The sequence below is a fragment of the Camelus dromedarius genome, unplaced genomic scaffold (genome assembly GCF_036321535.1).
Source record: "Camelus dromedarius isolate mCamDro1 unplaced genomic scaffold, mCamDro1.pat HAP1_SCAFFOLD_169, whole genome shotgun sequence".
Classification (NCBI taxonomy): Eukaryota; Metazoa; Chordata; class Mammalia; order Artiodactyla; family Camelidae; genus Camelus; species Camelus dromedarius.
In genome coordinates, this window is record NW_026989778.1 from 1 (window position 1) to 23,838 (window position 23,838).

General features: G+C 47.2%; 1 protein-coding gene across 14 annotated transcripts in view; it reads left to right on the plus strand.

The window, feature by feature from the left end:
* Positions 1 to 6: 6 nt before the first annotated feature.
* LOC135320633 (uncharacterized) overlaps positions 7 to 23,838 on the plus strand; it is a 135,720-nt gene continuing 111,888 nt past the window's right edge. For 8 of the 14 annotated variants that reach the window (XM_064483775.1, XM_064483770.1, XM_064483772.1 and 5 more), the window contains exons 1-12: positions 7 to 89; positions 437 to 597; positions 888 to 934; positions 3,481 to 3,609; positions 3,953 to 4,086; positions 4,491 to 4,543; positions 6,322 to 6,486; positions 6,794 to 6,906; positions 8,315 to 8,858; positions 16,174 to 16,333; positions 19,387 to 19,617; positions 19,982 to 20,115. In XM_064483775.1, the coding sequence (XP_064339845.1) occupies positions 60 to 89; positions 437 to 597; positions 888 to 934; positions 3,481 to 3,609; positions 3,953 to 4,086; positions 4,491 to 4,543; positions 6,322 to 6,486; positions 6,794 to 6,797 (723 nt within the window). In that variant the 5' untranslated portion in view covers positions 7 to 59 and the 3' untranslated portion in view covers positions 6,798 to 6,906; positions 8,315 to 8,858; positions 16,174 to 16,333; positions 19,387 to 19,617; positions 19,982 to 20,115. The other 6 variants (XM_064483778.1, XM_064483781.1, XM_064483782.1 and 3 more) reach the window with 6 other exon arrangements.

Consider the following 23,838-nt stretch of genomic DNA (forward strand, 5'->3'; position numbering starts at 1 on the left):
AGATTGAACAGGATCCAGGGGGAAGTACCAAGCCTGTCCCATCGGCCATCCTGTGTGTCATGTCCTGTGACCCAGTGGATGCTCAGCACGTAAGTGAACCAACAGGAGTGAGTGAAGTGATGGGAACATCTCATTATTGTGGTGGCTGCACTCTGTCCGATGCCTTGAGATTTGGGGAAGGGTTTACAACTGCGGAGGCGAGATGTCAGGTCCTCTGTGCTCTTCCTGAGTGCCCTGGCCTTACCCATTCCCCCAGCCCCCTCTGGGCAGCCAAGCCCAGGAGCTGGGCCACCGGCGATTGTGCTGATCAATAATCCACCTCACCCAATGTCCGGGGGTAAGAGCGGCCAGCACAACTGTTTGTAGACTCTGAAGTCAGGTCCTTGGAGGAATTCCTCACTGAACAATGTTTTGGACCTTTTATTTTTCTCTATAGCCTCCAGCTGAAGAAACAGATTGCCTTAGGTACATGAAAGGTGAGGACACCTACTATCCCCATGGAGCGCAGGTGGGGCTGGGAGTCTGCTGTTTGTACAGCCGGTGGGCTCGTGTTGCTTTGGGCATCCCTGTGCCTGAATTCCTGCAGTACACTCGGTGGTAAGAACGGGGGTGCCTGGCAGGGAGGGAAGCGGGTCGGGGGACTACACAGCTGGGGAGACGTTAACCTGGGGTGAGCGGGAGCCGGCTGATGCATGGAATCTCGGTGCAGGGAACTCTCCAAACTCAGAGAGGTTCCCACTCCCGCAGGGTCCCTTTGATCAGGGTGCTAGGCTGTCAGCACTGCAGGGTCCCTGTGAGGATCATGGTGCCTTCAGGCAGTGGGAAGTGAGGGGTCCAGTGGCAATTAAATTAACTGTGCACCCAAAGCCAACCCCCGTCTCTTTCAGCCTGTTTCCTAATCTGCAAAACTGGAATGATGTTAACCATCCCGCAGGTTTGTTGATGGGCTGGGACACACTAGACTGCCAGGAGCTGGAATTCCTCTGTGCCCTGATTGTAATCCTTCCTTCACACTATTTACTCTCACAAGTTCAGTCTCTCTGTCTCTCTCATTCACTTGTAACTTTCTCTACTGCTCTGGTTTCATTTGATTCCCACCCTCCTCCCAATCCCCAGATGAGTGAAATTAATTTCTGTGTGTCAGTTCCAAATTCCCGGGAAAGATGCTCTGTCCCCTCTGGATTGGTTGTCCAACCCATCAGTTGCAGTCAGAGGAGTGAGTCCCTCTGTGACCAGAGGAGGGGCTCTGCCCAGCCCCCCAGCCACCACTGTGGGAGCACATAGCTCTCCGAGGAGGAGGTACTGGCTGTGACTTGGTGTCACTAAGTGTGAATTTATCTCTCCTCTTGCCCCACATTCATCCTCCTAAACAAAGATGAAAATTAAACACTCCCGAGATTTGTGTCATGGAACACTCAGGGTGGGGGCTAAGAGGGCTGGATTCCCTGCTGAGTGTAAGGGGCTACAGTGACTCCCCAACGAGAGCCTGTAAAGGAAACAGCACCGGCCCCACTGGACATTAGGGTGCTAAGTCTGCGTGACATTGAGCCAGGCTTCTGACCACAGCTCAGGGGTCTGTTCTGACCGGTTAGTCTTTGAAACCAACCAGCTTTGGATTCCTCAATCCCTCCCTGAGGTTTTACCTGAACCACGAGCTTCTGTATCTCTGAAGACAGATGATGAGGACCCTTCACGTAAGGCATTTGCACAGCCCTGTGCGGGAATTTGTGCTGCACGGTCTGCCCGGCGAGCTGACCAAAGTTCGTATTTTACTGATCTTAGAAATAGTCTGGTTTCCTGATGCACTGTTTCACTGAACAAGCAACAGAAGCCACCTCTGGCTGATAAAAGCAAAAAAGGGACTTAATGAAAAGATACTGGGAGGGTGCATGGAGTGGCCCAGACCAGAGCCGACCCGGGGGCCGTAGGAGATGTTGGGGAGCCTCAGGCACCAGGCTGCGCAGGGTGCTACCGGGCCCCCTGCTGCCCCAGCAGGGACCCCACTCCTCCTGACACTCCACCTCACTGCAGGTTCATGTCCCGGCAGGGCCAGGTCACACTGAAGCCACCAGCACACACCTCAATGGGGGAGTTGGCCCCTTCTCAGCTGAGGGCGTGCCTGGTGTGGGGAGATGCCCAGTTAGAGGAAGGCGGTTCCCCTACTGTTCCGAGTTAATGCGCAAGTCAGTGTCCATCACTCAGGAGAGCCGGGCTGGTCGGACCTCATTGTGGTGACTAGGCCGTCTGAGTTCACGTATTACTTTTTAGGTTGGAAGGCCCAAGAGGGAGAAAAAGTGGAGGTTCTAGTACTTATTTTATATTTCCCATGTACCAGGTGCGGTAAGCAAGCCACTTCAGACAAGGCCCATAACAACCACATTAATAGGCCACGGAGAAAGTCATGCAGTCAGGCCTCTGCAGCCCCGAAACCCGTGTCCTCATCAGTTCCGTAGTTACCAGTGGAAGTTGTAGGGATTTATGGGACTGTGTGCTCCTGTGGGGGCTGGGATGTGTGTGTTTAAATCCACATCTTCAGAAACTCGGCCAGAACCACAGCCACTGATTGTCTGCATGGAGGCAGAGGAGGGGAGGCTTCCAGCCTCTGGTCCAGCTCGTGTGGAGCTCAGAAGTTGCTCCTTCTGTCCTGAAAACAACACCAGAGCTGAGGGAGCTGCAAACCCACTGCTCTTCTTAGATCCACAAGAAAACTGAGGGGGAAAGCTGCTCCCAACCCAGAGAGGCAGCCGGGCAGGCTTGGAGAGTCACAGCTCCCAGGGCAGAACCCGCTTTTGTAAGAACCCCGGGGGCAGGCAGATTTAACAGGTCCCTGAGGCCAGCTGGAGGCTCAGCGTGGGGAAGTCCGAGTGTGACAACTCCAGGGGGACAGTCAGAGGGGCCCCCTGCTCTTTTTCATGCATTTTACTTCCAGGACCGTTTCCTGTTCTCAGAGTGAAGATCATAGGAAAACTCCTCATGGTTCCTGCCAGGAAAGGGAAAAATAGCTCTATTGAAATACACCCAGAACATTCTCTTCCATTGTGGGTGGTTGTGTTTTGTTTTTTTTTTTAATGAGAAATTATTTTACCAGAGCCTAACCTACCTGGGGGAAGGGAAATACCTTCTGTGTCACCCAAATTGGGGTGGGGGAAAGAGACACACTTGTGGAGGTCACAGCTCAGGGCACAGGCTCAATGAGAACTAATCACAGGACTACAGATGCCCTGCTCTGTCCCACTCCCCCAACACCTTACCTCCATTTCAGTAGGGCCCCTGTGTTATAACAGGAATAAAATTAAAAGAAGTAAATGTCTCAGGAGTGTCTAGGGAAAACCCAAAGACAGCGGGGAGATGGAAACAAGGACTCACGGGTGGCTTTAGCCTCTCGCACGAATAGCTGTAGCAAACTACACACAGCCCAGCCCCAGTAGATAAACAGAAAACCTCACAGAAGAAACTATTTATTTTGGTTCTCTTACCCAGTGCATTCCATGGTGCATCCTCGCCTAGAATTGAGTGGAAGCAAGTCCATCTCAGAAGGGACATACCTGAAGAGAAATGGCTTTCCAGACTCTGAAGGGCAGAGAAAGCACCAGCCTGGGTTAGAGAAAGGTGAGGGGTGGGGTAGGGGGTGGGCTGCACTCTTCCCCAAATAAGGAACCTTCCTGAGGCCAGCACAGTGGGAGGGAGGGCCATAGGGTGGAAGCAGCCAGACTTCTTCCTGAGAAGTGATAGGATGCCTCCAAGGGACCATTCAGATGCCCAAACTGTGTCCTGATGGTGGGAGCCAGTCGGTCTGCCTCAGAGCCCAGGACTGAGGTGGGCGCACAGCAGGCCGGTCTTACTTGGCCGGATCAATTTCACTTCTCCGAAACCCTGTGTAAAACATGAAGCGTGGACGACCTGGTGAGCACAGCTCTGCCCTCAAGACCGGTTTCAACTCCTCTCTTCCCAGAGAACAGCATCTCTGAGCCCGTCCTGGGTGACCTCACAGAGATCACCCTAGTGGCCCAGGCTAGTGACCGGGAACATGTACCTTCCTGCAGCCAACCCCAGACGTCCACTGATGCATCATATACTGGCAAAGATGTGAGTTCCTGTGCATTGGTCTAACAGCAGAGACTGCCACAGGCCCAAGAGGTGGTGTGTGGGACAAGCAGGGGTGCAGGAGTGTACGCAGTGCAAAGGTGTAAATGGTGGCAGGGGTGCAGGGGCTGTGGAGGGTGCAGGCAGTTCAGGGGATGCGGGGGTGCAGGCAGTGCGGAAGGGCAGAGAGTGGCAGGGGTGCAGAGGTACAGGGAGTGTAGGGGTGCAGGAAGGTGCTCCGGCACGTGGCCAGGGTCAGAAGGCAAGTGCACATCCTCGCAGTCAGCCTGACCCCGGGAGATTAGTGCAATGGTCTGGGGTGGCGGAGGGGGCGGCGGCGGCGGCGGCGGCGGCGGTGGGTGGGAGGCTGCCCGGGCAAGCCGGTCGATTTCTTCTCTTCCCTGCAGCCTGGCCTGGGGGGGTGTTGGCCGCCGGAGATTCGCCAGATGTTGGACTCCAGGTAAGCTTGCTCCTGGGTGGTGGGGCGGTTAGGTCAGTGGGCGGTGGCAGCGGCAAGGGGGCGGAGCGGGGCTGCCCCTGGCGAACTGATGGAATAGCTGCCTTCTCCCGGCTGCCGGGCCTGGGAGCGGCCTCTGCTGCCCCAGGTCGCTGCACACACCTGTCCCACTCAGCAAGCTGAGTGGGGAGTGGAGGCGGTGTGGTTAAGGTGCAGGGCCCACGGGGATAGGGGGGCTGCCGCACGGAAGCCGGTCAATTCGCTCCGCTCTCCCCCGCGGCGGAGCCAGGGGCGGCTTCTGCTGCCGTAGAGGCGGGACGCCGGTCTCCAGGTGAGCTTGGTCCTGGGAGGCGGCGGCGGCGGCGGCGGCTGGGGGTTGGGGTCCGTTCCAGGGAGCTGCTCCATTTCTTCTCTCCCCCGCGGCCTGGCCTGGGGGCGACCTCTGCCGCCAGAGATTTGCCTGAGGTCCGACTCCAGGTGAGCTTGCTCCTGGGAGATGGGTGCGGTGCAGTCAGGGGGCTGGGATGGTGGTGGCTGCGGGGATAGGGAGGCTGCCCCGGGGGAGCTTGAGGATTAGCTCCCATGTCTGTGCCGCGTGGCCTGCAGGCGGCCTCTGCTGCGCCAGGTCCTGGGACAACCCTTTCCCACTTTGCCTGCTGGGGGCGGGAGGCAGGGTAGTCAGGGTGCACGGGTGGCGGGGGTCGGGGGCCTGCAGCGGGGGAGCGGGCACATTTGCTCCCATCTTCCCCGCGGCTTGTCCTGGGGGCGGTGTCTCTTGCCCTGGGTTAAGAGACACGTGTATCCTAGTCAGCCTGGCCCCAGGAGGCGGGCGTGTTACGTTGGGGGTGGTGGCAGCAGCGGCAGGTTTTCCCATGGAGCCGGTCCATTTGCTCCCATTTCTCCCCGTGGTTTGCCCTGGGGGCGGTCCCTGTTGTCCCTAGTTCGCCGGACGTCCATCTCCAGGTCAGCCTGCTCCCTAGAGGCGGCCACCGTGAGGTCAGGGGGCAGGAGCGGTGGCTGCTCTGGGGGTAGGGGGCTGCCTTGGGGAGCTGGTGGATTGGCTCCCGTCTCCCCGATGGCCTGGTGTGGGAGTGGCCTCTCCTGCCTCAGATCACCAGACACACCTGTCCCATTTAGCCTGCTGGGGGAGGGGCGCCCTGGGAAGTGCCTTTAAAGTGTGGGGGAGGCGACGGCAGGCGTAGAGGACCTGCAGCGCGGAGCCGGTCAATTTGCTCTCCTCTTCCCCACGGCCAAACCTGGGGGCGTACTCTGCTGCCCAAGAAGCCGGATGCCCGTCTCCAGGTCAGCTTGCTCCTGGGAGGCGGGCGCGATGCTGTCGAGGGGCAGAGGCAGCTGCGACGGCCGGCTGCCCCGCCTAATGGGGCCACTTCTTCTCCTCTCCCCTGACCTGGCCTGGGGACGGCCTCTCCCGCCCAAGATTAGCCTGAAACCCCACACCCGGTCAGGTTGCTCCTGGGAGGTGGGCGCGGTGACATCAAGGGTTGGAGAGGAGGGGGGCTGCCCCTGGCGGGCTGGAGGATAAGCTCCCATCTCTCTGGAGGCCTGACGTGGGGGTGGCATCTGCTGCCCCTCATTCCTGGGTCACCCTTCTCCAGGACATATTGCCCCGGGGGTGCTGTAGGCTGCGGGGGCGGCGGGTTGTTGGCGGGGGTATGGAGCTTGCCGCTTGGGAGCTGGTGGTTTAGATCCCATTTCCCCCGCAGCTTGGCCTGGGGGCAGCCTCTGTTGCCCCAGGTCGCAAAGCACTGTTTCCCTGACAGCTTAACCACCGGAAGTGGGCAGGATGTGCTGAGGGGGCGGAGGCAGCCGCCAAGGCAGCGACGGAGGGGGCTGTCCCTGGCCAGCCGGTCAATTTGTTCCCATCTCAACATTTGCTGTCCCAGTTTCGCAGGACGCCCTTCTCCAGTTTATCCTTCTCCTGGGAGGTAGGCTCAGTGCATGCAGCCCAAGGTCTGGGCTCTCCCCTGGGGAGGGGCAGAACGCTCTTCTTCTTCTTTGTCTTTATTCTTCAGCAAAGTGGTTACTGGCCCCAATTCTTAATTCTGAGAAAGTGTAGCCTGTGTTACGGAGGAGCTGCTGGACAGTGAGGTTTCTGGGTGGGTTTTCACATCAGCTGATGCCCCAGGCAGGCAGGAAATGTATTGCTTAGAGCTTCTTAGTCTGGAGTTGGGGGATGGCCCCGCCATCCTCACCATGCTTTTTAAAAATGTGTTACTCCCCTCTTTTTCCTAGGTGACATTTTAGGTTATTGGGTCCCAGATTGCTGGCACACTCATCCCTGTTCTCAAACATCTTTTAAACTTGGGTGAAGTGATAAGTTGGGGAAGAAGATGATTTACTGAAAGGTAAGAATACTTAAATTTGCATTAAAGCTACATTCTGTCAATCTTTCTCAAATGATTTTTCTCTGATTCTAAATCCATGACCTAGTGAATGTTGTACTCCTGTGTAAATCATTGATCTTCACATCACACTTGTTGAGTGGTCAACGAGATTTGTTATTTAGATTATTCCTGAAAGGAAAAGCTCAGGCTTTTGAGAATTCCTTGTCTGATGTCACCCAGGCAGTCACAGTAGAAGACAGAGCTGATATAAAAATCCCTCACCTGCCTGAACTGCAAAGCTTCTGGGATTACTGATCCCTGAAATGCAGGTGACTCTTGATGATAATCTGGGGGATGGTTTATATGATCAGATTCTTCCAGTCCTGTAAATGGGTTCCGTGGCCCCAGCCCCGGGAGAGCTGGTCATAAGGGCCATATCGTGAGGGGTGGGATGGGAAGGCAAGGTCTAAGAGCTGGCATCACTGAGATTCCACACTCGCTAAACACAGACCCCAGAGCCTAATTGTTGTCAGGTTCTGTTCTGGATTTGAGAGTGTGTTCAGACATGATTCTTGCCCTTCAGGGGTCACTGCCTGGGTGGAAGTAACCTTTACATAAATCTGGGGAGGATGACAATTAAGTAGATGGGCTGTTATGATTCTCAGTGTGCCCAGGCTCGCTCTTCCAGGCACTCGTGGGACTAACGAGAGTCATGTTATTCACTCATACACTGATTTATTACCCTTGAATTGATCATTTGTCCCACAGTAAGTGAAACAAGCGATGAGGAACCTGAGTTTTGTCCCCTTTCCTAGCACTGATTGTATCTGTCAGTCAGGCGCCCTGCGTATGCATTGTGAAATGGTGGTATTTCTTGCCCAATGGGACTGCACTGTCAGTTCTGAGAATCAGGGGAGACACGTGGGTAGGACAGCACACTGACACATATGGCACCCCCCCCACCCCATGAGACAGCATTGTCGATGCTCAGGTGACCCGATGTAGACGGCGGTGCTAAATCTGAGCATGTTTAGTGATCTTGGTGGCTATGAAAATACAGACTGCCGGTCCCTAATTCTGGAGACTCTGAGGGTGTGCACCCCAGAATTCTGCATTTTAAGAAGCACTTTAACTAATTCTGATGAAGATGATCTGAGTGTCCCACTGAGAAACACTGGTGTGCGATGCACCAGTATTGAGGATTCTCAGGGAGCGATGTCTTTTCAGGATGGTCCAAGGGCCCTCACGAGACTTTTGCCTTGGGTGTAATTGTATGTGTTCGAAAGTGATGTCTCTCACTTCCAGTGCTTGTCAGCATGCTCTGTGCAGGGATTTGCTCTCAGCAGATATCAAAAACTATAAGTCTTCAGGTCACCGAGCTAGAGTGTGGGCGATCTTTTATTTTGGTTTTCTTTATTGCAATGCGGAGTCTCCCGAGAAGAGATTCAGACTGAACAGCTTTGTGTCGGACTTTGGAAGACCGCTGGTGCCCAAGGGGTTCTCTGGCAGCACAATGACGAATCTAGGTCCCTCTTTCACTGCTACGTCAATGAAGTGGACCGCATGGACAAGGCCAAAGCTGGTATCCCAACCATAGCCCTTGACAGTGATGTTCGGCTCCAGGAAGCCATCAGATGCAGCAGGTGGCCAGAGAAGGAGCCTAACGGGCTCATGAAATGTGACACCCCCAGCTTCATCAACACGGACCAGAACTCTTCCTTTGGGGAAGATGATCTCCTGATTTTGGAACCACCGATTGTTCTAGAAAATAAGCCAGTTGCCCAGACCTCACACAAAGACTTGAATTGGAAATGTGCTTTGTCAAGTGTTTCTCTGAAGATGTGAAGTCTGTCTTTGTATGGCAGGAAGTCCCCTTTCACAAAATTGTATGTGTTTGTGTCTGAGAGAGAGAAATGGAGACAGACAGAAAGACGGAGACAGAAGAGAGCCCCCTCAGAAGAGAGCTAGTTAAGGTGAGTTTTTGTGCCTTAGTAAACATTTGGGGTTTTGGGGGGAACAAAGTATTTACACTGTCTCATTCTCCTCGTTGGAAACCTTGGCCCCGTCCTCAGTGTCAGCGGCCTTGAACGGGGTTGCCATGGTGCTTTTCATCTGGCGCTGCCACTTCCACGCTCTGCCTTTAGCACGTTGCTTTGCCTCCCAGGGCTGCCACCCTTTAAACTGTAAGGTGAGGAGTCTGGAGTAGATGATCCATCCCAGCTCTGCTGTTTTGCAAATTTCTGATTTCGTATTCGGATGAGGCTGGGATACACCCAGAGCAGCATAAACCAGGCCCTACCTCCTGTCTCTTGCTGGGGCATCCCTCAGGTCTGTGCCTTCTACTCAAGCCTTTACTGAGCCCAGCTTTTGTCAGGAGCCCAAGTGCCTACCGGGATGGCAGGAGACCTGTCTCTCCTGGTCACGGTGGCAGACATTTCTATTGGTTGTGCTGAAACAGCTCTTCTGAGATCCTCCGGCCACCCTTGCTCCAACCTGAGGACAGACCTACCGTTCCTTTCCTAGGAGGAGGATCAATCCATGGTGCATTTTATGACAATCCTGTCCCCAGGAATGCACGGAAGGTTATCAGCTGAGTGAGGGGAAGTGCCTCTGTGTCTCTGTGTCCCTGTATCTCTGTCTGCTCACAGTGCCCTGCCACCGGCTACTGAACAAGAAAAGTGCTATTCACCATGCTGTGTCTTTTGCAGATGTGTAGGTGATGGTCTTGTGGCTCATGTGTGGGCTTTGTGCTGGGATGGTGAAGGGCTTATAAATACCTCATCAACATGTATTCGAGATGGCCTGGTGCCACACAGACTTGATTCATGAAGGCATCAAGCCTGCACACTGGTTTGGAAACAACTTGGTTTTGATCAGTCACACTGCATGCATGACTCACTGCTGATCTCTGGGTGGTTTTTTCATTTTAGATTTATTCACCCAGTGTCTTGCTTAAGCTGAAAAATACATTTATTTCACTAGAATATTCTCAGATTCTATGTTTTCACACATCCAGTTGTTTAATTCTTTTAAAAATCATTTTGTGTTTATAATGCCTCCTAATATCTATCATCTCTAGGTTCCCAGTGGCCTGAGCCATGCACCAGATTTGATGTAGGAACTGTTCCACCAAAAGAAATCCCTTTGCCATAATATCTTTTGAGGAAAATATTATTCTTTAAGGCTCTAACAGTAAATCGTAGAACAAAGCATGGAACATTTATTGTAGTTAATACATGTTCATGCAAAAAGAAATGATATTTTCATTAAACAATGTTGATTTTAATAACTTTTACTAATGTGAATATTATTACTCATAAATTAAGTAACCAAATTAAACCACAGTTATTTATTATGAAGTTTGAAAACTATTTACACTGTCTCTCAATTAGAGGTAGCTTTATTAGAAGACTGAAGGGTATTTAAAAGATGGAAAAATACCCATGATGACACCATCATTTTTATTAACTAAATATCAAGAACTGTGCAGGGTTAAGATTGAACCCTCTGCAAGCTCTCAAGTTAGCATGAGGTAGTTTGTGGATGCTGCCAGAAGACAGGAGACTCCCCCAGGTTCAGAGACAAAGAACTTCTTGCCAGCACAGCAGGCAGCTTGGGGTTCATGTTCATGTTGGTTCCTGAGTTTCTTTCCTTTTGCTGTTCTAACAAAGGACCACAGACTCAGTGGCTTAAAGCAATACACATTCATCATCTCACTGTTCTTTTGTGCAGAAGTGCAAAGTCATTGTCAGTGGGCTTAAGCCAACGTGTGGCCAAGGCTACGTTCCACACCGAGGCTCTAGGGAGGGATTCGTCTTCCTACCTTTCCCAGCTTGCAGAGGTGTTCACACTCCTTGGCCCAGGGCCCTGTGTCACTGTGACCTCTGCTGCCACTTTACATCTCTGTCTCTGACTATATAGATATAAAGGAAGAGTCTTCGACATCTGGTATGGACCCTTTTTCCTAAATGGACATTGTATCTCTATTTATGTGCAGATTAAAACCCCTTCCCTCCAGGGTGTGGTGGCATCAGCTCACAAGATTACCACTCTGGGCTTTAAGTGTCCTCTTTGTATTGACACCTGGGAACTTCTCTTTCCATAGTTAGCTCTGTGTTACATTTGTTGTTGTATTTTACCCGGCATTACTGAAAGTTTTACTTAAAATGGATCCTAATTAGCTCTGTTTACCTGTTTCCAGAGCTGAAGGCTTCAGTTCTAGATTATCTGTTTGATTTCTCTTAAAAATACATTCCAGTATATTTCTCTGGTGAAAGTCTTTACCCTGTTGTCTATTCTCCCATAATTTCCTTATTTTCTTGAATATATTAAAAGTATTTTATAGCCTTTATTGGTAACTCTGATGCCTACATCACCTGGGGGTTTGCATCCTTTGTCTAATGTTTCTTATTCTCATATTATCCGTTATATAGTCTTGACATGTTGCATGTCTTGAAATTCTTTATTACATGGCAGACATTGCAAATGAAAAATCCATATGTTATTTTCCGTGAGAGGTTTTCTACCTTCCTGTTAGGCAAACAGGGTGAGGGACTGATCATGTCGCTCCAATCAGGCGCTGAGGTGGATCAGGACTGAAGTGCCTTTTTTCTTAAAACAGCTTTGAGGTATACTTGGCAAAGTAATTTTCACACGTATAAAGTGTACAGCTAATAAGTTTTGACATAAGTATATCCCCAAGAAACCATGACCACATTCAAGAGAGTGAACATACCCATCACCCACAAAGCTTCTCTCCTGCCATTTGTTGTCCCTCCCTCCCTCCCCATCTCTTCCCCTGGAAACCATTGATCTGCTTTCCATCACAACATATTGGTCTGCATTTTCAAGATCCTTGTATGAATGGATTAATGCAGTATCTACTCTATGTTGTCTGACTTCTTTCATTCAGTGTAATTATTTTGAGAGTCATCTGTGTTGCTGTATTAATAGCTTATTTTTCTTATAGCAGAGTATTGTTTAGTGCTGAGTTTTTACTGAAGAGTTTGTTGTGAGCAGTGTTTGGATAGACCATCATTTGTTTCTCCATTTACTTCTTGATGGATGCATGGGTTATTTACAACTTGAGCTATTATAAATAAAATTGCAGTGAATATTTGGATACAAGTCTTTATATGGACATATGCTTTTCTTTTCTAAAGCACCACATGAGGAATATCTGGGTTATATGGTAGATAGGTATTTACCTTTTTTAAAGAAACTGTTAAAGACTTTTCCAAAATGGTTGTACTATTGTAAATTCCTTGTGGTGTGTATCAGCTCTGGTTGCTCTACTTCCTTACCAGCACTTGGTAAGGTCGGTCTTTCTAATCGTATTCATTCTTGTATGTATGTGTACTAGTATCACACTGTGGTTTTTGAAAGCATTTCTCTAATGACTAATGGCATCTTTAATCAGCATCTTTTCATATGCTTATTATCCATCTGGATATCTTTACTGAAGTGTGTTTTCTGGCCTCATTCATTCATTCAGGTGTTTGCATTATTATTGAGTTTTGAGACCTCTTTATTCTGGATCAGATACAAAGAGAGACCTTTATCAGATATATGATCTGCAAATAGCTTCTGTCTAAGGCTTGTCTTTTCATTTGCTTAGCAGTGTTTAGAACAGCTTTGAAGAGTCTTCATTTTGATAAAGTTCACTCTATCAGTTTCTTTTTAAAATAGATTATACTTTTGGTGTCATAGCAAAGAAATATTTGCCAAACCCAAGGTCATAAAGCTTAAGCCTATGCTTTTTCTCCTAGCTGTTTTATAGTTTTAGATTTCCTATTAAGATCTATGATCCATTGTGACTTAATTTTTGTATATTTTGTGAGGTGTGGATCAAAGTTCATTTTTTTTTTTTTTGCATATCACTATCTAATTCTTCCAGCACTACTTGTTGAAAAGATCCTTTCTCCACTGCATCCTTTTTGAGAATCAATTGTCTATATAAGTGTTGGTTTAGTTCTGAACATTCTATTCTGCTCCATTATTCTATTTTCCTGTTTTACACCAACACCATACTTTCTGATTACTGTAGTTTAAAAAAAAAAAAAAAAAAAGGCTGAAAATCAGATAGTGCAAGTCTTCCAACTTTGTTTTTCTTGTTCAAAATTGTTTTGGATATTTGGGATCCTTTGAATTTTTATATGAATTTTAGAATCAGTTTTAAAATTCCTTACATCCTGTTCTGCCAAATTTCCACCCATGTCTTTGGCCATCTCCAAAGCCACATTTTCTGAAGAAGTCTCTCTAGATCCCAGGTGAAAGGAATTTCTGTTTCATCTGTGCTCCAATCACATTTGATAATATTTGATTACATTTATTCATATTTGGCTGGATGTACTTGTGTGATCTTTCCTGCCATATAGTAAATCTCTCAAGATTTGGAATCTTGACTTGGTTCCCTCTGTCTGCTGAGAAAACTAGTTCTATGCTTTGCAGGAGTGAGCCCTGCAGTAAGAGGTATCTGCAGCACACATCTAGCTCATTGCTTGCATATCGTCAAGGAATCCTGCCGATTTAGAATTGTTTATTGATTGTTGTCTCCAAGACGGCTCAGCCTTTTTTATTTCTATTGCTACTGCTGCAGTTTCAAAGGAAAATGGGCTAATTATTTTCCAAATATCTAAACATACTGTAATTGAGCTGTGACGCAAATTATGTGCTGCTGTTTCTTAACAACCTGCTTAGTGTTCACAGGTACCTTCACTCATGGAACTTTTGGGAGAATGTCATATCCTCAGAGATAGCAATGCTGTCTTTGGCAACCTGAGCGGTAGTATCTGAACTCACTCCTGCTGTTTTTCCAGTGCCCCCTCTAGCACTCCTCCAGCCCTCCATGGGGGGCCTGCAGTTCTTCCCTCGAAAATCCTGTTGTTTCTCAGGAAGAATTCCCTATGAAACATATTCATGTCCTTCTTGTGGGGACATTCAGTCCAGAGACCTGACAGCAGGGGAAAATGTTTAGACTGCTTTTGGTAGAACGTAAATTCTTCCATACTTGTTAGAAGCAAATCCAATGAGGAAACTGTGTTGGCATCTAACAAATCAGGATAAATGTCTGATGAGGAAGATCAGCTTCCCCATCCCACTCAGGCGTCATGTTGATGTGACGCTCACCTTGGCTAACATTTTCTCCTGTGAGCAACGTGAAGTTCAAGACGTTATGAATGGCTTTTTGTTTTTCTTCCTTAGTCTTTCCACATTCACTGTGTCTGGTGAGATTATATGAATCCTGCTTATTTTCAGCCCAGCACTAAGCTTTTTAAAAGGATCACGTGTTTAAAAGGCTAGTGGACAATTTGTTAGAAGGTTGAAATCCTTAGACTTTGGTCCTAGAGTTGAATCTTGGTTACTGGTGAATGAGAATTCCCGTTAAAATTTTAAATTCAGTGATATAAAGTTTTAAAAATAGTTAAATATTAGTCAATTTCATTAAACACTACAGCAGTTATTTACTTTTAAGCCTGTCTCTGGGGCAATTTTGCAATGATTCCCTCCCTTTATTAATTCCCTCTTTATCAGAATCCTTGAGAGGTCCCTGTCATCATTGTCAGTATCATCATCATCATCACCATCATCATGGAACTGATTCCTCTGGGAGATTCTAGGAAAATAAAGAGCTGGACGGGGTTATGTGCAGGTCAGTGTGTGCATATACAGTAAGAACAGTTGTCAGACATTAGATTCAAGATACCCATTCCATTTAGAGAAGAATGTGGTCATGAAATCCTGATGTGCTGAATGAAGGAAGCGATGGGAACAGGGTAGTCAATGGAAAGGAGGAGGAAGTGAGCGAAGCAGGGAGCATAGGTCCTTGGTTAGGTGATCAGCACATTGGTGAGAATGAGGGGAGTGTTATGGCAGAATCATGTCCCTCCCCGGCCACAGGGTAGCCACCTGTGACATGTTACTCTACATGGCAAAATGCATGACAGATATTTTAGGACAAAAATCTTAGAGGATTTCTGTCTTCTAAATTGTCTATCAGTTAGCATTTTAAACCCATGATACATTATTAAAGATTAGTGCAGGGGGACAAATAAAAAGGATTCATATAATCTCACCAGACATACTGAATGTAGAAAGGCTAAGGAAGAAAAACAAAAAGTCATTCATATGTGCCTTGAACCATAAAATGCCCATGAGAGGAAATGTTACCCAAGGTGAGTGTCACAGCCACATTCATAATGCCTGAATGGGATGGGACAAGGGGATCCTGAGATGAGACAATAGGGCGAGTAGCCTGGATTGTCCAGGTGGGCTGAATGTAATCACAGGGGTCCTTGAAATGGAGGACATTTCCCAGCTGAGTTTAAAATCAGAGGGAGGTGTAGCCATAGAGCAATGTTCAGAAAGGCTGCTGACCATGAAAATGGAGGAAGTCGTGGGGCACAAGCTAAGGAAGGTGGGTGACCTCTGGAAACTGGAAAAAAACAACAACAACAACAAGGAAACATTCTCTTCTAGACCCTCTAGAAGGAAGGAACCCTGCTGCTACCTTGAATTTAGCCCAATGAGAACTGTGTTGGATCTCTGACCTCCACAGCCATAAGCTGATAAATCTGTGCTGGTTTAAGCTCTTAAGCTTATGGAAATTTCTTACATTGGTAAGAGGAAAATAACATAGTGAGCCGTAGTGTAACGGATTAAAGGTATAGGATGGGGTGTGGAGAGGATTCTGACATTTACAACTAAAAAACAACCAGGTGAAGTGGAAGGTGTTTTAAGGAAGACCTACCTGGCAGGGCTATTAAGCAGACTGGAGCGAGGGGAGCATTGGAGTTAGAGGAATCAATTAAATCTCTACCAGAAAAATAAGGAATAAAATGTAACAGGGCTTCAGTGATAGTGGATGTAGGAATGGAAATGGGCAGAGAGACATAAATATTACTTTGAAATTAGCTACAGGTTTGATGACTGCATGTTGGGGAGACTTAGCCGATGTGTGGACTGAATGTTTGCATCCCCTCAAAATCCATATGTCGAAACCCCATCTCCCAGGGTGATGGTATTGGGAGGTGGGGCCTTTGGGACGTGATTAGTAGGATAAAATGAGGTCATGAGAGTAGAGCCCTCATGAATGGGATTAGTGTTCTTATACAAGCCCCCAGAGTGCTTGCTTCTCTCTGCTCTCTGGGATATGAAGATATTGGGAAGACAGCCATCTTCGAGCTGGCAATCCTCTCAAGGATACATTGACCTTGAAAGTCTCAGCCTCCAAACCATAAGGAATATGCTGGTTGTTTAAGCCACCCGACCCACGGTAATTTGTTACAGCACCCCAGACTGACGAAGACAGTGGAGAATGCCTCTGAGTTTGGCACTGATTGCCTGGAGAATGCTGAAACCCAGGGAAGTGGGCAGCACAGACGTTTACTCATTTAATCCTGCCAACACAGTAGGAGATAGAGTCTACATATTCCTCGCTACTTAAAAGGTAAGGAAAAAGAGGCACAAATAATAACAACGACAACAAAAACAACAATAATTTGTCCAAGATTCACACAGAACCCCCTGGAGGCAGAGTGAGAATTTATACTCAGGCAGGCTGGCCCCAGAGCCCCTGCTCATAACTAATAAGTCAGATCACCTTGCTTATGTGGATCAGTTTTTTTCAACTGTGATATGAGGGTACTGTGTCCAGTAACTTATAATTTCAAAATACTTCACTGTAACGGAATCATTAGTCACAGGCCTTACAAACCACAGAAACCTACACATACAAAAATATCTCGTTAGGTCAAGATAACCAATAACGTTTTTAAATATTATACCTGCTGGGCCTTTGCAATAAAATGTCTTTTTATAATTCTGTCTGGCTACAGAATAACTTCATAATCCTGCATGTTGCTGGTAGCTCCCATGTTGGACAGCACGGGCCTAGAGATTTTAAATTACTTGCCCAGACTCGCCCAGGAAGCTCGTGGTGGGATCCGAGCTATAGTCTGGGACTTTTCCTTCCTATCCAACAAGTCCCTCATGGAAGTTTAGAAGCTTCTCCTTTGGTGCCCAGCTGTCTATCCGTACTTATAACATCTTGTCAGGTGTTCCAGCCTGCTCCTGAACATCAGCCAGAACCCACTTCTGCTCTATTTTGTCCAGGTAATACCTTCTAGCAACTTCCATTGCCTTCTTGGCATCAGTTCTTACCTGGAAGGGTAGTGGCTAGAGGTGGAAATGTGTCCACATGACAGGTTTTTCATAAACATAGCAGGAGTGGTCAAGAGAATAAAACGTCAGGAAGATGAGTAGAAGCAGGTCATTTAATATACCAAATGGGTACTTTCAATGTGTGTGTTTCCGAGTCCAGGCTTGTTCTGCTCGTGCATTACAGGCCAATAAATCAGGAGACCTGGTTTTGGGGGCAAGAAATAGCGACTTTAATTTGGAAAGCCAGCTGAGAAATGGTAGAATAATGTCCTGGGGAACCATCACCCCAAGTCAGATTTCAGGCTCTTCTTATATTAAAAATGGGAAGTGGGAATGCTTGGTTGTTGCAAACTTGGTGTATGAATTCTTTGTTGTTAGAATCCTTTGTTCTTGCAGCTCTTCACCTGGGTCACATCCGTGTAAACCTCCAACAAACAAATGTTGTTTTCTATTCTGTAACTTGTTATCTTTATGTGAATAGAAAAGTGTTAATATCCTTCAAAGTCAGAGCCTTGAGAATAGGGTCTCCTGTATATTTCAGGCTCTAGGCAACATTGTTTTACAAAAGGTGCAGAACCAACAAGACTAAGCCTAGGAAACAGGGCACAGGGTTAAAGTCAAAGGAACAGATCTAATATGGAGTCAGATTTGTTCTTTCCTATTTCAGTAGTGCCATGGAGAAGGCAGTTTGGGCAGCTTTTTGTAGGGTCCTGGAGGCTTTCTCTCTCAGCCTCTGTGTGCCTCTGTTGAAAACCCTTCATAGCTATCTGGCCTGCTGGAAAACCACTCCGCCTGTTTTGCCCTGAAGATGTGTTCTGTTTATAACTGATCTCTACTTCTTGGAAAACAACTCAATAAAAACTCAGTTGGTTTTCCACCAGCCATGGGCAGGGGTGAGGAATAGCACTTTATTATTTTATGAAAAAAAATAAAAGAAGTCTTAAAACAGCACTGGGCACATAGGAGAGAGTCAATAAATGCTTCCTGGCTGAAATCAAAAGTGATGGCTCAGTGATTCCATGGCTGCTTTATTTGCTGAGCTTGCTACTCCTTTGCTCCATTACACATTTTTTTTAACTGAAAAAGAAATACATGCATGTGGTTAAAAAATTTCAAACAGAGCACAAAAATACACAAGTGAAAGAAGTTTTCCCTCATCCTCTCTTCTTTCAGCCCTCCCTGGAGATGCCACTGTTTACAAACCTTTGTGTGTTTTCCAGATATGCTATGCACATTCCGACCTATGTATGTAAATTCCTTTAAAATATTACTTATTTTTAACTTAAAGGGATTTAAATCCTCATGTGTCTTCTGCCCTGGTAATAGAAAAGAACAAATCTGACTCCATATTAGATCTGTTCCTTTGACTAAACCCTGTGCTCTGTCTCCTAGGCTTCATCTTGCTTGTAAAACAATGTTGCCTAGAGCCTAAAATATACAGGAGAGCCTATTTTGAATGCTCTGACCTTTAAGGATATTTAACACTTTTCCATTCATATAAAGATAACAAGTTACCTAATAGAAAATAACGTTTGTTTTGTTGGAGGTTTACAGGGATCTGACCCAGGTAGATAGCTGCAAGAACAAAGGATTCTAACAACAAAGAATTACTACATCAAGAAGATTGCAAAAACCAAGCTCGTAGGAAAGGAGCCTGAATTCTGACTTGGGGAGATGGTTTTCCAGGACATTAGTTTGCCATCTAGGTCTACAGAAAGTTGCTATTTCATGCCCCAACACCTGGTCTCCCAACTTACTGGCCTGTCCTGCATTAAGGAGAATGAATTTGGACTCAGTAACACTCCTATCTTCCTAGCAAGATGGGCACTGGAATTGAGGGCAGCTATCCCACACCCAGGGACATACTGTGTGCCCTTGATGGTTCCCCGAGTGTGGGGAGTGGTTTACCCAGGAAGGATGGGAACTATGCACCAAAACTCAGGCAGTATGCTCCTTTTGGGATCTGACCTTGTACCTCCCGCTCCCCGCCAGCACAACACCTGGGACAGTGGAGGTAAGGCAGATATATTGCCTGCCTGTGTCCCAGCGTGTAAAAGGGGAATATGTACTCTTTCCAAGGTAGTTCTGAGCGACAACACCTGCGGGTGCTTGGTTCCCAGAGCAAAAGGAAACCCAGCTCCGCTTGGGGGCAACGGGTGTGATCCCCGTAGGGGTCCTGCAGAGGCCTTGGGTGGAGGGCTGTGCCAGGGAGTTAAAATATGAGCTGCGGGCCTTGAAGGGTTAGAGAAGTGTGCAGAGGCAGGACTGCTGCCTCCTTCAGGATGCCCCCAGAGTTAAAACTATTTCTCTCCATCTCTGCTACTCTCCTCCACACTCCAGATCCCTGCCTTCTCTCTGCTCCTCCTGTCCATGTCTCTCCCTCCACTTTTCCCCTTCTCCCCTCCTCCTCCCATCTTCTCCGTCCCTCCCTTCCCCAACTTCTCTTGCAGAACACAGAGAGGATAGCTGGCCCTCCTGCGCATGCGCAGTCTGTGCCAGCTGGACCGAGGGTTGGAAGCTGCAACTCCGAGCCGGGGATCGGCCCCAAAGGCTTCTCAGCTCTTTCGCCCGGTAGGACTTTGGCTCCTGCCCCGGCGCCCCGGCCACAGCTGTCCAGGGCCAAGTGTGCACTTGCCGCCTCTCGCCCCAGCCGGGCTCCCCTCAGTCCGCGGCTGGCGTCCCCTTCCCCTCTCCCGCCCGCGAGTCCTCTCCTCCCGGGCTGCCTCTCCTCGGCCGCCGGCCCGTCCCCGCCCCTGGGCGGGCTGTGTCCCGGGCGGGCGGGGTCTGCGGACCCGGACGGGGGCGGGAGGCTGGGGCTGGGGCTGGGGCTGGCCTCCGAGCGGGGCTACAGCCCGCGTCCCCCCCCCCCCCCGCTTTCCCTGACCCGCGACCCCGGGGCTGCCCTCCTCTCCCTTTCCCGCTACCTGGGGACCAGCTCAGTGGTGTGGGCGCTGCTCCCCGGGCTGAGAGCCTCCGGCTGTGAACCCCAGCTTCTCCTGTTGGAGTCGGGAAAAGGGAGCGTCAGTGCTGAGCGAGCTTCCGTCTCCTCCCTCAGTGTTTCTGCCCCAGGTAAGTACCTTGAACACTTTCACGTGTTTTGATGGCGGTGCTTGATGATGTCACTGTTTTTATAGTGAGAGGGATTACAGTGTTGAAAGCAAGGCTTGGTTCAGTTAAAAATGAGCTGAAGGCATGAGGCTGTGACATCCTCCATCCTTCCCTCTCCCAGGGTGAAACGTGTGGCCGTCTTTCTTAAAAAGATAGTTACAGTCCCTAACTAGCCCAGCCCAGCTAGGGTGTGTTAACAGGAACAGCACCACCAGAGGAGTTGGAGACTCAGGGACTTTGCAGTCCTAAAGAGCTCCTGGCAAAATTTGGTTTGTTTTGGTTTTTTTGTTCTTCTTAAATTGTGGGGCAGACTAGTAGTATAGAGGGAAAAATAATTGTCAAGAAATATTTTTTCATTTAACATCTTTATTGTGATATTGTTCACACACCATGAAGTCCACCCACTTAAATGCTACAATTCAGCAGCTTTAGCATATTCACAGTGGTGCAACCATTAATATTCCAGAACGTTTTCATCACTTCAGAAAGACCAGTGGAAATGAATGACCTATCCACCCCTTCCCAGTGCTGGTTCTAAAGAAGTTTCTTGGTTGTTCCTGACCATAAATTATCTTGTTACCCATAAAAACTCTGGTAGGTAATCTAAACAGAATTGTATTGAATCTGTCTATCAAAGCAAGAAGAATTAATGTCTTTATGGCATAAATTTCTTCTACCCATGAATATATCTCGGACCCTATATTTTCATATTTCCAGAGCCTGGCCCATGGGAAGTCCTCTTTAATTGTTGGGTTTGTGAATGATGAGATTCTATACATCGTTAGTTGCAACTGAAGCCTTTCACAGAAGAGAAATTAACCTCAGTGAAGCCAAGTGACTCTCTGATGGTCAGAAAGAGTGACAGCCAGTGCTGGAGTGACCCAGTGGACTTGGTGTTTGTAACCAGATTTCTCTAGCACCTACAGCTAAGGGGATCAGAGAATTCTTTTATTTTTTCTAAATGGCGTTGCTTTTATTTTTACTTATTTTTTAAAATTACTTTTTATTGAAGTGTAGTCAATTTAGAATGTTAGTTTCAGATGTACAGCAGAGATTCAGTTATAAACATATGCATATGTATCTACATATGTTTTAGATTGTTTTTAGTACAACTCATTACAAGAAATTGAATATAGTTCCCTGTGCTATATAGTAGGTCCTTGTCATTTATTTTATATTTATTAATGTGTATCTGTTAATCCCCCTTTTCCTGCCTGCTAACCACAGTTTGCTTTCTATGTCCATGAGTCTATTTCTAGCAGCACCGTATTTGCTAGTAATATATGCTGGTTGGCTGCTTTCAGTTTCAGTAATTCCACCTTATCTGTGGGCATTTTCCTTCTGGTGGGCCTGTGTGTGGTTTGCACACGTGATATAAGAGTTGTGTATTTGGGAGAACTCCAGGCCTCATGTAGTGCCTGGTACAGTGTGCCCACTGAGCTGATGCTTGAACTGGGAAAAAAAACATAGTAAACGTTGGAATTTCCACTATGGTTGAGAGTTCCAGGTTTCCATAACCTGTTTAGCCCACCTTAATGTTGGCTGCACCCATACTGGGTAATTTGGTGGAACTTCATGGTATGGTGGTGTAGAGACGGGGCCTCGTATGCTTCTTCTCTTTCCGTTTTCTAAGACTCATTCTCCTGGGCCTTCCAGATCCTCCCCCAGAAGTGCCCAAGGCTGGCTTGGTGCTGCGCTGAGGCAATATTTGTTAATAAGACCCTTTCCTCATCTCTTCTGAGCCTCCGTTTCCTTCTCTGCACAATGAAGACTTAGACTAGAAAAGTGCTTTTCAGTTTCTTTTAAGCCATGTTTCCTTTGAGAAACCGAATATACAAATCTCTCCTCCCATTCAACATACAGATTTTGACACATCCTCCAAGGAATGACATAGCTCTTTGTGGAAAATTGAAGTGATTGTGATTCCAGGTGGCACAGAAAAGACTCTTCAGACATTTATTGCAGGGAGAGGGCAGGAAAGGGGCAGTATATCCCACTTTCTAGTGTGAGCACTGGAACAGGGGCTTGGGTTTAAATACAGTGTCTGACGTGGCCTCAGTCTAATCTTTTTTTTTTTTTTTGCCTCTCTCTAATCTTGCACAATGTGATAAACCTCTCTCCCTCAGTTTCTTAATGCGTCAAGTTGGGGTGATAATAGTTTAAGTCTTTTGTGAAACATTATACACATAAGACATTTGTTTCTCGGTAGAAACAAAACCTGCGAGAGAATCAGGGATTTTTAAAAAAAAAAAAATCTTGTCCACAGCACTCTGTCTGTGTCTATTTTGAAGTTCCTTGAGGGTGAGTGTTGGGTCTAAAGTCCATCGTGGGACAGGTGGCCCATGGGTCTGTGTGCAGCAGATTGCCCCCTCCTCCCCAGTCCTCTTCCTCTCAGTCCAGGATGAAGTTCCCTAGTAGATTTACACAGAGATCTTGTGGAAATGGCTTTTCATTTTATTGTTTCATGAAGAAGGGCTGCCATCATGATCTCTGTAGTCTGCTTTTGGTGACCTGAAGGCTATGCAATTACGTTTTTCTATTTAATAAATAGAAAAAAATTACAAGTACAAAATTAGACCTACGGTGGTGGCAGGGGCCCTTGAAAGTGGGGACCATTAGCTTTGTTAGTTTCAGGTGCAGGGGCCTCTGGCCATGAGGACACATCATCGTGCTCTGAAGTTTGAGGGACCAGTGGGCTCAGTGGGAATGTTTACTGAGTGTATCTCATGGGCTGGGCATTGACCTATTTGTACTGTGTGTTCCTTATTTGAGACAGTGAGCTCATTTAACCTCAATAGCCTCTTTAATAAATTAGACTTTTTATTTTGAGATATAATGTAGATTCCCATGTAGTTGTAAGAGATAATATGGAGAGGGCCTACGGACTTTTTGCCCAAGTTTCTTTAAAGGTTCCATCTTGCAAAGTTGGGATACAATTCAGTAATGACTCACTAACCCTTTGAGGTTTGTGTTATTGCCCTCATTTCTATTCATGATTAAACTGGGGTTAAGAGGAGCACACAGGCCTGCCCAGGTCACACATGGTTAGTGTAGAGTCGGGTGAAACGTGGGCTTGGGATTTCCAGGCAGTACCATCATGATGCTCTGTGGCAGGGAGCAGCATTCACTTTGCTTGTTCATTCATTCAACAAGCATTTATTGAGTAAACTCTGTGGGTCAGATGCTATCATAGGTTTATCTGATTCTTCAGCAGTATGGAGAATCCGGTAATGTTTCCTTCTTTTTTTTTAATCTGAGAAAATTAGCTCTGAGATGTTATAAACCGCCCAAAGGAAATATAGCTCATAAATGAGGGATAGTAAATTTGTACAGTTCCTTCTTCTTATGCAGGTGGTACCCTAGGCATTTTACACTTGTAAACTTCCATAATCCAGATATATTCTTGTAAGGCAAGGATTTTTTTTTTAATTGAAGTATACTCATGTTTACAATGTTGTGTCAATTGCAAGGTGTTTTTTTTTTTTTTCTTGAATTTGGAATTCAAAAAATATTTTTTGAGGGGGGTAAATAGGTTTATTTATTTGTTTCATTTTTTTTTTAAATGAGGTACTGAGGATTCAACCCAGGACCTCATACATGCTAAGCATTTGCTCTACCACTGAACTGTACCCTCCTCCCCAAAGCAAGTTTTCTTATCAAGTATTCTGCAGCTTAGGAGTTCAA